Raw genomic sequence first — 18,221 nt, 5'->3', positions numbered from 1 at the left:
AAGAGAATGAACAGCTTGCTCTGCACCTACACAATACCCTAAAGGAAAGAAATTGAGAGGTAAGGACTTAAAATGGTCATTTTGTTAATTTTCTCACTGCTTGTTTTGTAATTCTTCCTTTCTTGCCTTCTTTGTGATGTGATGATTTCTTTGGTAATGGTATGCTTGATTCCTTTTTTCTTTCTCTTTTATTTATATAGAACAGGGTTTTTTTGTGTGTGATCACTATGTGGCTTACATAAACCATAACAGTCTGTTTTAAGTTGATAACCACTTACTTTAATGGCATAGAAAACCCCTGCACCTTCACTCTCACTTTCCCTCATGGGAGCATTGATAGGCTGAGGGGGTCTCTCTAAGCACTGAGCTGTGCCACCTTGGAGGAGGAGTGACACTGGAAGGTGAAACTGTTTTTCTTACCCTCTTCAATGCATCTATTCTCAGAGTTTTTGCTTGAATGGGGATCTGCAACCTCCCAGGTGCACTCTTGGGCTCTGATGGAGGTACTCTCATTTTGCGGGTGGTTGTCAAAATTGGTGTATCAAAGTGGGTCTGGGGGCTGGAGCCCCCTATCCCTTCATCCTGTTGACATTACTTACCAGTCAGGATTCTAACCAGATCCTCTGTACTCTACCCAACATCTGCATTATATAAGATTTCATCTCTCGGCATATAAAATTTACATATGCAATATATGTAGCAAACAGATGACTATTGTGGAAAGCTCATTACACCTGAGGAAAACATTTTAAAACATACCATTAAAGTTTGGTGTTTTTTTGTAATACTGCAAAATAAGGAATGAGCAAAAGAAACTCCTATTCATAACAAATTTTACTGTGAAAGGAGAAGTAATATCACTAATTGTATGTGTGCAAAGCGATGCCAAATAAAATCAAATGCACCAATAATATCATCTAAGCTAAAACCTACAGCCCCAGGACCAACTCCTCTTGCTAAGGACTTGCAAACAGTAACACACCCCATTTCACTGATTAACTCAGTGAAATCCTGTATCTAGGCATTACACTCCCTTGATGATTACATGCTATGTAATATCTTGTCATTTTCCTACAAGCCTTTTACTGCTCTCTCCTTTTGAAAAATATTACTCTATCAAAGAAGAGACTGGCCATTAAAAAACAAAACAGCATCCAGTATTCAGTAATTTCACTTCCATGGACCCTTCCTAGTTTATCAACAAATTTTATGTCGGTCTAAACGATTCCCTCTGCTATAAACTTTGCAATGATCTAAAATTTTAGGAGTTTTTAAAATTGTCCAACTATCTGACACTATATTATAAGAATCTATATATTCTGCTTGTGACTTTACTGTTTAAGGTTATTGTAATTTAATTTCATAAGGAAAACTGATACGGATGAATTCAAAATTTATTGAAGTGTCTGGCGGTTCTTCTGGGGTTTATGTCAATGTGAGTTATGAATTTAGTAGGGACATGACTCATAAAGAAACCCAACCTTTGACATTATTTCTATACTAACATCTCCATGGTTTAAGATGACCATATTTATGATCACTTTAATACTATAAATCACAGTTACAAACTAAAAATACTCCAAGTCACGGGTCAGATAAAGTAAAGGGGTGAGGCTGACTGGCTATACAGATTCTGGTATTCAGCGTTTTCTTCCTGGAACTGCTGAGTATCAGGAACTGGGAGATGAGAACATGCAACCTGGAGAAGCCCTCTTGTTCTAAGAGAGCTGCAGCTATCACCTGCATTTGGTGGCTGGGGTGTGGCAATGGAGACCCAAAAGTAATGGAGAAATCCAGGTTTTCACAGTGAAATCTTTTGACTACTTAAATGTGGGATTATAATGCCCCAGAAGCCAAATAGATCACCACCAAAAGGCAATTATGGTTTATAGGCCACTAATTTGTGACATGGATACAGTCTTTTCTGGCAAGGAGTCTTCCTGAATTAAAAGATTGTTCTAAACAACCCGCATTCCATTCCAAGATCTAGGGCAACAGCAATTCCCAATAACTCACCTACATCTACAAATGAACTTTTTAATAGTGCTTTCAAAATTACTGTCTGCCAACTTCCTTCATGTTATTAATTTCAGAGTCTTTAAAAAGAATGCACAAGAGATATATACTATACAAATATCTGACTTACTATGTTTTGGGTAAATGTATATATAGTCTATTTCTATGTTAACTGTGTGCTTTTTGGTTTTACCAGAATCAGACTAGAAAATGTTAAATTTATACCAAAACCAAATATTAAAAAAGCAACTCAATGACTAAAGTGAGGCATTGGTATGGACCACCCACTCCTGAACACACTGTCTCTGTAACTCTCCCTGTGAACAACAGACTTGCTCCAGAATTATGAGAAATGGTTTTGTTGCTTCTAACAATTAGAAAACAGATGAGAACTGGGAATCATTTCTTTTTAAATATAGTTTTAGACAATTCAACAATGTTAGCTAATAACAATAGTGTATTAGTTTTCTATTATCATAAGTATTCTATTACTCTAAACCAATGATTTTCAACTTGTGTCCTGCAAGAATTTTTAAAACATTCAATACTTGACTAGTCAGGGGCTTTGACCTGTTTCCCCTTAATTGTCAAATAAAAAAAAATGACAACAGCCAACACAACAACAGTTATCTGGTGTGAATGCCCTGCCTTGAACCATAAATACATGGGTCATATAGTAGAGATGCATCTTACTGGTCACATCACATAATAAGGTTGTGCCTGCTTGGTTAATTCTTGATACCAGATATCTTTATGTGTAAGTATGGGCATGCGGTTTTTTTAAAAGCACTTTGAAGCAAAAAGGATGGGTAATTACTATTATTTTCTTTTTGTAAACCAATTGAAGTTATTTTTTCTATTGCCAGATCAGCCCCCAAAATATTTTTGCTGTGTCAAAGAATTTTAGTAGTTAGTTTATGTGTACCATGAGATGCAAAAGGTTGAAAATCAATACTCTAAACTCAGTGGTTTGAAACAACATAAATTCATTATCTTATAGTTCTAAAGGCCAGAGGTCCGACATGGGTCTACTGGGCTAAAATCGTGATGGGCACAGGGCTGCATTCCCTTCTGCAGGCTATTTTCTTGTCCTTTCCAGCTTCCAGAGGCTGTTCCACTAATGTTGCCTGTCTGACCATTCTTCCACAGTCACATCTCCCTCTGACAAAAGTCAGGCAAGTTCTCTTTTAAGGATTCGTGTGATTAGATGAGCCCACTTGGGAAGTTGAGGATAGTATCTTCATCTCAACATCCTTAACCCTAACCAGATTTGCCGTGTAAGGTAACACATTCCTGGGTTCAGGAGTTAATGTGGGCCTCTTTGGAGGGCCTTCATTCTGTTTGTCACAAATGGGAACAGTAGTAACAACTATTTCTTTCAAGTGCTTATGTTCCAATTGTCATGCTGATCACTCTGCCTGCTGCCTCTCATTCAATTCTAAAACCACGGATAAGGTATGCAGTATCATTCCATTTTAAAAGGGAAGAAACCAAGGCTAACAAGTTAGGAAAATTGCTCATGATAACAGCTAACAGATAGCAGAATAAGGACTTAAGTCCAAAAAGCCTGAATAAGCTAGGGCCCATAAGCTAAAATGCCACAAACGTGCATGGAGAAGAGGGGGCCAGGGTGAAGATTCTAATTGGATTTGGAAAGTGGCTCCATGGACCTCTTAGCTATTTCCTACCTTGTTGTAGTTGCTTGTTGTTGTTGCATTTCATAACATTTAATGAGCATGTATATGCAAATCTATTGTATAAAAATGCCTCAGGTAGTAATTTAATGGTTATAATTTCATTCTAAAAAAGTTCTCAAATCAATTCTCATTAGGCTACAATGAAAATTTGCTCTCATGGAGTTCTAAAAATACTGACAGCGCATTTCATTTCTCTTTGAAATGAAAGAACATACCACCTTGATTCATTCAATGTCATCATTGTTAGACACATCTATTTAATAAACAACGTTCTGGCACAAAAGAAAAATAACATAAAACAAAAAAAAATAAAGCATTGTCACTTCAAAGTGAACAAGCACAATTAGAACAAGCACAGCCTGAGAGAAATGTTTCAGAAACCATGGAGCATGTCTTATAATTTTCTATAGAATTTTCTGGCTTTGTCTCTTACAATTCCAGCCACACTAAACTTGCTATTATAAAACAACCTGTACTTTTGTACCTACTCTTCCTTCTTCCTGAAATGTCTCCTCTCACTTCTTTCTCTTCTGGAATGTCTGTTCATCCTTAAATACTGCAATTTAAAAGATGCCTGCCTGTATTTGGGCTTAAACCGGCTTACTCACTGCCTCTGCTGGGCTCCCAACAGCTCTCTGCACATTTCTTAGTTACAGAATGTGCCACATCGCGCTGTAGTCCTTCATTTCCATGACCTCCATCTATTCCACTGGACAATAACACTACCATGCATCTATGTCAAAGCTCTGGTGCAAAGAAAATAAAACAAATGTGTGACATCTCATGAGTTTTGCACAACTGCTCATGCACAGTTCTTACACAACATATTTTTATACTTTCTCTTGACTCTTATTCTCCAATCTGGGCTCTTCATTGGTACTTAGCTGAAATGGGTTAGTTCTGATTAACTGCATATAATATTCAACGTCGGCAGTAGGCGGTATTTAAGATGGTCCCAATGATATCTGCCTTCCGATATCCATGCCTGTGTGCAACTCCCTCCCTTTAGAACAGGCTGGACCTAGAGATTTGCTTATCACGAATATACTAACATGAAGGTAACAGGGTGTCACTTCTGTGCTTAGGTTGCCAAAGATGATGATTTCCATCCTGCTAGCAGGTGCTCTCTCTTACTAGCTTTGATGAAGTAAGCTGCCATGTTCAAAAGGCCCTACGTCAACAGCCAATGAGAAATTTAATCTGCCAATAACAATATTGGTAAACTTGGAAAAAAATCCTTCCCTAGCTCCTGAGGACACTCCGAATGCTGCCTTATGAGAGACCCTGAAGCAGAGGGGACTTGGCCATTCCAGGCCCAGATTCCTGATCCACAGACACTGACTGCGAGACAATAAATGTGTGTTGCTTTAACCTGCTAAATGTTGGAATTATTTGTTATGCAGCAGTAGACGACTAACGCAATAGTATTCCCTGTGATAAAAGAACTTCATTTAAGCAAAAGGAAGCCTCTTATATGGCATCAGAAGTTATATGAAGAAATCCCAGCAATCAGTGTGGTTCTCCCTCCCCTGGCAGAAGTGCATGGCAGAGACAAGGCTCCAGGTTTGAGAGAAGAAATGCACCCTCAGAGCCCAAACCCATGGCCTGAATGTGACACAGCCAACAGTAGATGCTCCCTGACTCCAGGGGGTTGGGCAGGGAAGGACAGCGCTGAGACAGGCAATGTCATGAGGAGGTCACACACCCATTGCAGGGTAAGCTCAGCAGCAGAACCAGAAGATGAACTCGGTTCCATGGGACACTCAGACAAAGAGGCACAGGAAGGTCAAACTTTCATTCTGGCTAACGGTTCAAAGCCAACAACCAAGGAAGGAAATGAAAGGTATCTGCTGAACCTCAGCTTCAACAATCCTGTCCTCCATACCTGTCTGTTGCTAAGACACCACTATTATCACACTCCTGCCATGCATAATCTTTTTATTCCCCTATGTGGGTTTTCCAGTCTGTGCCTTTCATATAAAAATCTCAAAATAAAACTCAAATAATACAGACATTTGAGACAAAGGTGAATTTGGGTTTACTGACTAACCAAGTCAAAGCAGGTGAGGCTGGCTAATGAGGCGGCTGCCATCATCGCAGTGCTCAGGTGGGCTTGCACAGAGGCAGGCTGGTGTGGACACCTCCACTGGCTGCTCTGATGATCAAACCACAGCTGGCTGGAGGTCATACATGGATACAGCGGCTGCACCGCGATGCTGCGTAAAGGCTCCGACAAGCCTGGAAACCACTACATTGGAGCTGACAGATTCAGATAGCACAGACTTCTTTCCAAGCTTTCATCTTTCAAAAGGCAAGTCAGCTCCCTGAGCCTTTGAGCCTGCTTCATTTTGAGCTGGCTGCTAATTGTATGCATGCACATATGTGTTTCAGAAAAGATAAGCACATTGCCTTGGCCTCCTCACTAACTGCACAGACAAGCCTCACTTCTGTTCTCTGTGCGTTTTCCAAATGGGGCCTGTGGTTCTCTGAACATTAACCCTTCCTGGTAACTACAGTCTGTGTTCTTCTAAAGATGCTTTCTTGATTATGTTTGTTCAGAAATAGCTTTTCATCTTAAATTCTTTGAGTCCTGGGACTTGCCATTTTCATTTGCTTTTTGTAATCATGTTATATTTTCAAATAACTCAATAATAACTACCTAGTGTAATAGTATATAGTGAACTCAAGGAGATGGGTAAGGCATTTTTTTAGCTTTAGGGACCACATTTTAAATTTTCAAGTTGTCTGATGATCATGTTTCATGAAATAGTCCACAATTTTGTCATATTTTGCAATGCTGACTCCACGAGAAGAAAATGTGGAGTGGTTGTTCATAAAAATGCAAAAGTCTTTCCCAATAGCCATGGCAACTAGTGCCCAGATGGTGAGATTGTCAGACTGCTGACCATGGTTCCTTAGAAAGGAAACCCACACAGCAGCAGCCGGGCTTATAAAATCCACCCTGCGTGAGCACGGACCAGACTCACCAATTCTTCACAGCTCATATTCTCTGCTCTGGGCAGATCAGTGTCCAGGGTAGGGCCCTGGCTGCATCCACCTCCCCCAGGGAATCTCCGTCTCACATTTGTTCCCAAGAACAACAGGAGCCTCCTGGGTCCTAAGGAAAATCCTCCTACGGAAGGATTTTCTCTAACTTCCAGAGAAAGTGCTACTCAATTACACCAAGGGTCCTTTTTCTTTTTTAAGCCCCTATTCACAGTACATAATAAGTACAGTTGAATAAACAATGGCATGTTGAATCCATTGCTCCAGCAAAGCTATCTACTTTACGAAAATGATAACTTGGAAAACAACCAGAGAAAAGGGCCCAATTGAAACGATCCCCGGGAAATAAGATGCATCTTCAAGAGGAGAGCTCATCTAATCATAGCAGTAACAATAGCAATTACCAGAGGTAACATTTACTAAAGGTTTCCCCTTTGCTAGGCATTTTACTAAAGATAAACTGCCAAGGCATTTTATGACTTTAAAATAACCTTGTTTATTTAGGGTTTTTTGGTGAAAGCTGATCTGCTTCCTTTCAATTCCTGTTCTTTATCATCATTCTCTCTTCCCTGTGCTGCTTGTGGCCCCCTTGCCCCTGTGCCCTCACCCACAGCATTCTTACCTACGTTACTGTGTATGCACCAGTAATTATCATGGCACACGCAGTGAATTATGAATTGTCTGTCTTGTTCTCTGCTTGCAATTTTGATAAATCCATCCAGAGCTATTTCTAAATACCTGATAATGAAGTTGTTGTCTATCCGTACAATAAATTACCAGCTTCAAGTGAAATTCTTTTGGGAAGAATATAGAATAAAAAAGAATAATGTATTGTTGCCTTTCCAAAATATTATCTCTTTAAACACTTTACACAAATTATTTTTTCCAACAGGGCTTGACAGAACACTTGAAAGAGAAACACAGGAGGCAGCCCTGTGAGGGAAGGGCGCACACGGGTCACAGCGATTTCAAGTCTAGGCGTCAGTTGCAAAGTCGTAAATCTTTCCCTGTAACCTTTGTGCGTGACAATGGTATCCAAGACCTTTGAAAATGCTGGGAAACCAACAGTAAAAAAGAAAACAATATCATCATAAAATTCATGACTCTGTCTAAATAAGCCTGACAAATAGGATGGTGGTAATGATTTAAAAAACTCAGTATTGACCATGTCAGAGAGCAAGTAACTATAACAAGACCATAAAATGTAAGCACCAGGAGTATTCAACGCTATAAAAAGGTAAGTACTTTTAGAAGTAAAACTCCTTGGGGAACAGCACACGAGGCTCTTTAACAACAAATATCCAGTATCTAGTAGAATTCCTTGTGCTTAGTGTAGACACTTTATGAACCTTCTTTGATGTGTGACAGGGACCAGAGCCATCCTGAAAAGGCCCTGGACGACAGTAGCAATCCGGGCCAGCGGACGGCACATTGAGCAGGCATCAAGAGAGGTCATTTACGGAGCCCTGGGAAAGCCCTCTGCCGCCTCTGCTGAGGCCTGCAGTTTCACCACTGGAGAATCGTGGCCTCAGGTTAAGCCAAGAACAGGTCTTTAATAAGGGAAAGGCCAAAGGCCAATACAAGGGCATCATAAGAAGTGAGCAAAGCCATCACGATATGGGGCCTAAAAGAAACTTGAAGAAAAACAAGGAAAAGTTTAAAAGAAAGTATATAACTCAAAATTTTGATTGGATGAACCTAAAACTGAATTTCTCAGCCTTGGCACTATGGACCTTTTGGGTCATATAACTCTCTGTTTTGAAGGGCTATCTGGTACTAGACACAGATTAATGACTCAGCTGGGAAGTAATCATAAAAAAAGCTTCCAGTTGAAATGGTTCCAGAAAACTAAGACGTTTTACCAAGATGCTCACTAGTCTAATAATAATAATATTATGGGATGTTTGGCAATCTCTGTGGCCTCTACCTACCAGAGGCCAGCAGCAATTCCCTTTCCCCACAGTTGTGACAAACACAAATTTCTCCAGACATTGTCACATGTCCTCTGGCAGATGGAAGGTGAAATCCCCCCTGTTAAAAAACCACTGCCCGAAAGAATCTGTTTTCTCCCTAAGCCAGACAAGACTTTTTCCATTCCTTCTACCCGTCTGCCTTTCCCTTCTTCTGATCCTGCTCTAAAGAACTGCGAAAGGGTGGGAAGATGTCATGCTCACCGACACAAGGAAGAATCAGAGCTCTGTTTTTTCACTGTTAATCAGAGCAGACAGACATTTCAGGAGGGTCTGAAATCAATTTGTTTTATCCTTTGACAACTCCAAAATTATTGATTTTTATCTCTCATTCTAGAGATATTTTATTCTTTGTTCATTATACAAGGCCAACTGGAAGCAGACATGCCCAATAAGACTGAAACATATTTGCCAAATTTAATGAATGTTTATATGAGTGACCCAAGAAAGCCATTTGTTATGCATAAAAGTTATTTTTACAGAGATATTGAAAAATGGGCTTCTAATATCCTAGCACATGAGAACCAAACCCTTTCCTTCTCTTCCATCCCCTTCCTTTGTCTTTTCTCCCCTTCTTTCCTTCTTCCCCTCTTTCTTTCTCTCCCTTCTCTCTGTCCCTCCTTCTCTCCCTCTTCTTCTTTTTTCCTTTCTTGCAGGCATACCCATGCTTTCCTCTATGAGAACAGAAAAAATATATAAGCAGAAGAGAGATTATGAAGCCTTAACTAAGAAAAACAATATACCCTCACTGGAAGGAAAACTATATTAATGAGTTTAGAAGAGCATACACTGCTACATCATTTGCACAAATGGTACAACTGAGTCATTATTGTAACTGTACTCAAATAATACAGTCAGAGACCCAGAAAATGGTGATTTGTAATTATTCTATTGATTCTGATTTAGGACTATTATTATAAAATCTGTAGGGGAATAATTTGTCTTGGAGTTGTAGCTAATGAACTGAAACAATCTCTAAGAAAGGCAGTTTAATTAATGAACATTATAAAGTGAATAATGTATTTCCACATAAAATATAAATCTTTCCCCCTTATTTATTTTTGTTGGGTTGCAAATTAAACAAATGATGACAAATATCAGAGACAAGAATAAGGAGGCTCATCTTCTTTCTTCTTACTGGTTCTCACTAATTATGACCTTGAGTAAGGCAATCAGTCTCTCTGAGCCTTGGTTTCCCCCCATTTGTGAAAGGAGTTTGGATGAGACTATTCTTAAGAATTCTTCCATCTCCAAAATTTTATGATCATGAGGAAAACATAATTCAAATCATCTAAAACTGAAATAAAAATCTGTGCCATGCTACCAACTATGGAAGGTAATTATTCTGCAGCATACATAATTTCTGCTCCAGAGCTACAGGGTTATAAAAGTGAAAACGGCTTCTTTTATTGATCAAAGCTCGTGACTATAAAGTACAGTGTATCGCACTTGGATTCTTCTTTAAATTAGAGTGTCTATGATTAATTTCAGGTGGGGTAAGCAAGTTGGTGAGTCTGCTGGGTACAGGGTTGAGCACGTCAGTTGTTACAAGGGGCTCTCTGACAGGAAAACTGGGCAGGAACACAGGAGCAAAACAAAATCAGAACTCCAAGAGCTCAGCCGTGAATATCGAAGAATGGCCCTGCAGTGGTGTCTTGACATTTATTCTGGAAGGCCTTCTACTGTGAATATGTGAGTGCCTGTTACTAAAATTCAGAGACATAAATCCCAGTTTCTATCAGAGAAATGAAGTCCTGCTCTGGTCTCATGGGAACTTGAAAACACACAGCCTAGATGCCATTGGCCACAAGGCAAACCTCCGCCAGTGTCATTTCCTCAAGGTGTTTGCACAGATGCTAACAGAAAAGTGTGGAGAAAAAGATGCAAAGTGGTAGAAGTTAAACTGCCATTTCCGTTGCAGGAATCCTGAATACGGGCTGACCTGGTATAGTCTAACCTAAAGAGTTTTGTCAACGATCATCTGACCTGGGGCTATAAAATAAAACCCATTCATATTCCCTAAAAAAAACCCAGCTTTTACATAAGAATGTAAATTCTCAAATTTGTAGACCTACTTGTAGTAGACAGGAAATGTAAGGGCCAGAAAGGCTCTCATCAAGGAAAGCACAGAAACAGTGGTGTGAGTCGGGAGTGCTGGTGCATCGTGAAGGAAAGCCATCCGTCATGTGCCAGCTCTTGAAATTCTTGGCTCTGGTTCCTTAGGCACAAAAATCATGGCCTGAACAGCTTTTCTTAAAATAATTTTGGCCTTGCTTCTCATTTTCACAAAGGGATACTTAATTTACATCATTAGGTCCTTTGGAATCAGAAGGGAAAATTCTCTGAAAGTACTCGAAAACAAACAGTAACTTGTGGGATTTTATTTGGAAGGAAAATGCTCTGGGAATGGCAAAGCCAAAGCAGGAAATTCTCTGTAATGGATGACAGCTAAACTGTTCCTTGAATTTACAGCCAACAGACAGGCTCAGAATGAAAATGAACCTCTTGAAAATATCCTGCTCCAGAGAAACACTCCTCATTCAACACTAGGCCAAATTATGTGTCATGTACTCTCCCTTAAAGTAGCTAACATTTTTAAAGAATATAAGAAAGACAAAAAGGATCACTAAGAAGTACAAAAATGTACAAAGCTTTTTAAGTCTTCAATGCCAAAGAATCAGCAGATTCCTTGGAAATTGCTGGCACTCTTATTTTTAATGAGCACATCTTGAAATCCCGCTCTCTGGGAGGCAGCGGTTTTATCTCAGTCTTTTTCATTGTCGTTAACCACTTCCTTGGAACTCAGGCTTACTGACATTATCAATACTCTAACAAACTGTGTATTTATTAAAACTCATTCTTTTATATTCCTTTACATTGGAAAATATCTCTGTAGTCCTCCTTCAAGATACACTGCCACTAAGTGTGATTAAATTTTGTCTAAAGAGCCCTGGCTGGTGTGCCTCAGTGGACTGAACCAAAGGGTTGCTGGTTGGATTCCCAGTCAGGGCACATGCCTGGGTTGTAGGCTAGGTCCCTAGTAGGGGGTTCATGGCAGGCAACCACACACTGATGTTTCTCTCCTTCTTTCCCTCTTTTCTCCTCTCTCTAAAAGTAAGTAAATAGAATCTTTGAAAAAAATTTTGTCTAAAGAAAAAGTACACAATTTTCCCCATAATGTGGAAACGTTTAGGATGAACTGACACACATACAAAAAGCAAGAATTTGTAAATCCACTGGCAGAATATATATTTTCTTTCCCCAGAACATCTTTCATTATTTCCATTGATTAAGAAGTCATTTCTCATTGTTTTTTCCCATCATTTTTTAATGTGAATACTATATTTAAATTTAGAGGCAGGACCTTCCATTTGCTGTAACTGATAAACAGGCTATCAAGTAGTATGTTCACTACAACACTTAGAAGAAGACACAAAGGCATAAAGTAAAACTTTTATTATAGATTCTTATTTTCCCTAGGAACCTCTCAGTATTATTTACAATCACTCTGACAAAAATTATAAAGTTGGAGGTACAGTAAAAAGTGACATGTTTTTCTAAAATATGCCACTTTTATCTTTCATATACTTAAAAAAATAAAAGAAACCAAAGGAACATTTTATTTCACATCCACATTTTCTCAAACTCCATAGTCTTCGATCTATTCTTCCAGCACTTTTTTCTTTCATATCCCACAGGTAGGAGCCCATACAATATGAACTTGATCAGTTGTCTTACCCCAGGGCCATTTAAAGACATTACTAACCCTCAGGGTATCCCTGAGCAGGACTCTGGGTGGTGCTGAAGGGTCCTGATATGATATTTCATAGAATAAACCTAAGCAAAATTTCTGTGATATGGTTACTCTGGGCCTTGCCCAGAGATATAAAGAAGCTCAATTTTCTTTAACATTCCCATTTTCTAGCACTCCAAGAATCTATTTCTGAAACATTTCACATTATTTATGTTACTATTCCTCCATTCAAACATCAATTGTCATATAAAGGAAACCTACTCTTTAAGAGTTGTTTCTTAGATTTCCCATAGAATTCATACAAGCATAAGGACAGTCTGGGTTTTAAATTATTATAATATTAATTTGGTTTTTAAGTTTTTCTTTACCTTCCTAACAGGGAGCATACTACTCATCCAGAACAAGCAGGCATCCCTTTCCTTACATCAGATTCACAATAACTATCAAATCAAAACCATATGCTATTGTTTATGACTTGTTTTCTTGTAAGGGAGTATTAATGGCAAACTTCCCCTCCAAAACTGAGTTTCTTTTAGAAACCTTTGAAAGTAGATTTAAGACACAGAAAGACTGTATTTCATAAGGAGCCACTACTTACCTGTACATGAGTAATCATCGATTCTGATATACCCAGTTCGACAGACGCACATGAAGGAGCCCGGCGTGTTGACGCACATGGTGTTCTCCCGGCAGTAATGGCGCCCCTCAGCACACTCATCGATGTCTGAGAAGAAAAGGTAGGGCAAAGAGGTCAACAGCAGCCAATATTCTGAAGTTTATCTATAATTTTCTTTGGTAGGGAGAGCACAACAGTTCCTCATTGAAAGGCATTTGCTCTAATGGTTGTTTGCTGTTGGTCTACAGGCCAGACTGTTGGGAGACATTGCCCTATCTGATTTCTTTTCATAGAGGTTTCCCTTTTAAGCTATTGTATGGCCAGAGAAAATGCAAAGTTGGGTCATAAAGCAAAAACAAAGAACCTAGTCAATGTGAAGCCTTTTAGGAACTTGAAGGATCTGAATCACATAGAAATACTGGAGTCATGACCAAGAGATATGAAATGTCCTGCCTATTTCCTGAAGCAGTATTGTGATAGGAAAAGTAGTAAAATACCAACACACATCATATCAACACTGTATGCCTAATCGCCAATTGCCTTTTTAAATTTCTCATGACCCATCTTCAGAAAAGAAACTCCCCAAAGAGCCACATTTATATATTAAAACTGCAAAGCTAAATAAATGTCGTTCCCATTTACATATGCAGATACTCACAGGCACAAAAATGACAAGACTAAAAAGTAATCCAATGGAAAATCATATTGAAACTTAGTCCAGGGTATACGTTAGTTCCAAATCCCAATTCAAAAACTTAGTCAAACTCTCACAATTCAATTCCATTCGTTACACTTTATTGAATGTTTCTATGTCCAAGTCTTTCCTGGATTTTGAGTCATATTGATGACCCTAAGAGTTAGAACTACAACCACAGGTGGATGGTACTGGGGATCAAGTATACATCAATATAACTTTGTCCTAAGCAGAGAGCACTGCACCAAGTTGGGGAGGGTTGCCATGGAAGATAGCTTCCTGCCAAATATTCACACATGAGCTGGACATGCTATCGGGATTCCAGCAAAGGATGCCTTGCTGAACCATGTGGCTTTTAACAACCCTTCTAAAATTTAGTATGAAGATAGTTAAAGCACAGACCCTCTCTTGAGAGGACTTACAATCCAGGAAACATTACAGTAATATAATCATTATCGTTATCCAGTTATGCACCTTCTGTTTTCAGCCTGGATTTTAGAGAGCAGTACTCGAAAGAGATTCACAGTTCCTTGAAAACAGAGTATCGCATGGTGAAATAGGTTTCAGGACCATGGTACTACTGTGCTTCCCACATCCCCTCCTTAAATTCACAATGAACATGGGCAAATTACAGACTCTGAAGTATCTAGTTGTTGCTTTTTTAAATCAGTCATTCAATCATTCCTTTGACAAATATGTAATGGACATGCACCATGCCCAAGTATTACTACATTATGTAACAAAAACAAATTCTAGCTGGAGAAATAACACCTAAATGATGTTATAAAGTGATGCACAGTATACAACAGAAGCACATTCAATGTGCATTAAATAGGCAGCAACCAACTTTTTAGGAATACAGAGCTTGTTTGTTCTGAGCACCTGGGAATGTAGAACACATTTGGGAATTTATATTTAGTGATATGAATCATTTTCTAACTCTTTCCTCCCCCAACCTAGCAAATGATAACAAAATAAAGAAGCCAGAACATAATTACACAAATAACAACATGAGGTCTTATATGCTAAGTGAATAAAAAAGCAAAAATAAAAGTGGTATTCAGGGGAAGATTGATGACTGAGAGCAAAGACAACCAGGGAAAGTTTGATGGTGTAGCAGGGTTTGAGGTGGATTTTGAAGAAGTAGGCTTCAAGTGTCAGATTTGCACAAAGTTGGAGGGAGCCACCACAGAAGAGAGTTTTCTGTCAAATAAAGATGCTCAAAGATGAGAGGGAGTGCTATTGAGATTCAAGTCTAGTGCAGACAGCATAGGCAGGGAAATATAGAATGTTGAGAAACCACAAATATTCCATTTGATTGCAGTGTATACAGAAAGAGGAAATGGAAACACAGTTATGAGATAGGAGACCATGTGACTAAACTTAATTGTCCAGCAAATATGAGAAAGATGCCTTATTTTTTCTAATGTGAAGCTATTAAAGCATTTAGAGGAAGGGAATGGGGAAATGGCATAGAAAAATAAACCTCATAAGGGTTGGTAAGATGGTGCAATTGCAGTTGATAAGAGAGGTACAATTAAGGAGAGACATATATATATTCATGAATCAATAAAATTCTGAGTCTTTTGTGGTCAATAAATTTAAAGTAACATCCCCAGTCCCAGTTTTTCCATATTATTTATCAGTATCTAAGAGTACCCAACGGACCCTATTAAACTATTTGTTAATATTTCTGTTGTCTATTTTTATTGGAATATCTGTTGTCCTTTTTTATTGGAATATAACATTCAAGAGGATAGAGACCTTGTTCGAGAACAAAGCCTGGCCCTCACTGAGTATCTGCTGAATGAATCAATGAATCCTTTCATGGCTTTTCATCTGGAATGAAAAAGATAAGAATCCTCATTCATAATGGTCTGCCTTGGACCTCAACCTCGCAGAGTGAGACTTTCTTTCCAGTACGCCCTGCAGGCACTTACTCAGACGTGGGATCTTTGTAGGAACAGTGAGCATAAGCCATCGTGATGAAACAGTCTTGTACAGTGGAAGAACACTGAAGTGGGAATGAAGAAGCCTAGTTTAGTCTTCGGCTCTATTATAGACCTGACAGGCATTTCATCTCTCTGGACATTAATTCCATCCTCCATAAAAGCAAAGACTAGTCATTTCCAAGTCATTACCAGCCCTCATACTTTACAACTGTAACAAAGAGAACATGATCTATCTGCTTGCAGTAGAAAATCTGATTCTCCAGAATTTTGTAGAATATACAGTCAGGCTCTGCCAAACTTAAAAAGCAGAAGTAAACTTGAACATTTCTTATACTTGAATATTTCTTATACTTGAACAAGTATTCTTGCCTCAGGATAATTCAAGCTGATCTATTTTAAAAACAAGAATTTATAAATTTATAAATTCCCTTTTATCCTATCTAAAAGCTGAGACAACTTTGTAATTATTGAGAATCATAGATTTTTAGACCTGAAAGGAACTTTAGAAATCATCTAACTGAACCCCAGCCATTTGCATGGAAGAACTGGAAGCACAGAGACACTGGAGACAAATTAAAGAGGCAGCAGGGATCAGGTCACGACACTTTTGTGGTCACATAAAAACTTTGGACTTCATCCCTATGTGAAATGGGGAAGCTTTTAGAAAAGGATTAATTGAATCAAATCTGTGTTCTTTGAATATCTTTCATAAAGCAAAAGTTTAAACAATTAATGAGTGGCAATCATAATGAAAACACTATTTCCAGACCCCAGGTCCAAGTTAATGCTCCTTTTGGCCTAGAGGCTGGTCTCCAAAATAGCCGTGGAGTCAGTGGGTCCCCGGGCATGATGCTCCTCCCCATGTGCTTCTGGCCACACTACCCAGCTCCCCGCCAGTGCCTTCTCACTGACACCATTCCTTAAAAAGAAATGAAAAAAAGCATGCCGTATTTCTAAGACATTTATCTCATTTTGCCCTGTAAAAGGATTATATTAGCATGTTAATGAACACTAATGCCTTTTGCTCAGCCAATAAAATCTTGAAGTCACGCAGCTCAATGGCAGGAATTCACCTGCTGAAGACTAATACAGATCAGGATGGATTACTGCTAAGTCTTGGCCCAGCAGCTGTGAAAAACTCTCTTGGCAAAGTTGGCAAAGAGATCAATAACAATTCGTAAACCAGAGTTCCACTTGGGAAGATTAATATTTTTTAAAATATAAAAATTTGCCAGTATAAGTAGGCTGCTCAGTGAAAAATCAGTAAAGAATAAATTAAAATGTCATTTACAAATAAGCTAACATTTAAAGGAATTGCCAGGAACCATGCTTTTAAGTCAGTGGCATTAATGAGTTTACCAAATGTTAATTTTATGTATTAAAAACTATATCTATCATATGTGACTAAAACATATGACTTTTTGACATCTCAAAACAACCATACATTTATTTCATTTTTTAAAAAAATCATTCATTCTATGTTGTATGGTACATTCTTCAAGAAGAGTAAAAGCTGTGTCAGCGTTCTTACTACTATTAATAGGATATATTATTCCTAGCTTTCAGATTCGTGAATTTAAATATATATATATTTATATGCATATAAATATATATGTAAACATGCCAAAAAAATTTGAGACAGGGCTGAGAGTGGATCATAAAATAATACCATATGCCTTTGGGAACAGATGAACAGATGAAAAACTAAGAGGCGGAGGACACAAAAATGTGAGTAGTTTATCCATGTAAGTAATATTTATTGAATCCCTACTATGCCCAATATATATTCATTTTGACATCAATGGCATAGTCTTCAATAAAACAGCTGTAGTACTTGTCCTTGCAGAGCTTATGGTCTTTCTGACAAGAGAGACAAATAATGATTTTTAAAATGTTATGGGAGTTTTAATAAGAATAGTGCCATCTGAGGGGTGAGGGGGAGTGAGAGTTTCAAATCCGGTCGTACAGCAAGACAAAGCTTCCAGAAGGATGTGACATCTAAGCACAGGTCTAAGGGAGAAGGAGAATTAACCAGTTGAGAGGGGAAAGAAAAGGGCACTTCAAACAAGGAACTGTGTGTAAATGCTGAAAAGTGAGAGCATTTGAGATATTCAAAGAATAGCAAAACATTCGATGTGGCGAATGAAGTAAGCAGGAGCTATTTTGTGTGGAGAGCTTACAAACCATGTGAAAGAGTTTGATATTATCCTATGATCAGTGGGAATCTATTGAAGTTTTTTAAATCAGTTTTTAACACATCCTATGTGCACAGGGTATCAAATTTTAAAGACACAATAGAATGCACAATAAAAATAAGCCTGGGACCTAGCCACACCATTGTCCCACTCCTAATCCCCGAGTCGGCCACTGTTACCAATTTCCTGTGCAATCTTCGAAAGATAATCTACACTCACAGAAGCACAAGCATGGGGGTGGGAGAGACTGCTTCCCCTCTGACGGATGTCAAGGAGGCAAATGAGGTGACATGAGTTGGTAAGCAAGACCTTTTTACTTGC

General features: G+C 38.6%; 1 protein-coding gene across 2 annotated transcripts in view; it reads right to left on the bottom strand.

Annotated features, from left to right (window-relative positions):
• NELL2 (neural EGFL like 2) overlaps positions 1–18,221 on the bottom strand; it is a 286,020-nt gene that overhangs the window by 135,634 nt on the left and 132,165 nt on the right. For both annotated transcript variants that reach the window (XM_036019152.1, XM_036019153.1), the window contains exon 14: positions 13,042–13,167. In XM_036019152.1, coding sequence (XP_035875045.1) covers positions 13,042–13,167 — 126 coding nt within the window. The remainder of the gene's footprint in view (positions 1–13,041; positions 13,168–18,221) is intronic.

The sequence above is a fragment of the Phyllostomus discolor genome, chromosome 2 (assembly GCF_004126475.2).
Source record: "Phyllostomus discolor isolate MPI-MPIP mPhyDis1 chromosome 2, mPhyDis1.pri.v3, whole genome shotgun sequence".
NCBI classification, from domain to species: Eukaryota; Metazoa; Chordata; class Mammalia; order Chiroptera; family Phyllostomidae; genus Phyllostomus; species Phyllostomus discolor.
This window is presented reverse-complemented; position numbering and strand designations above follow the sequence as displayed.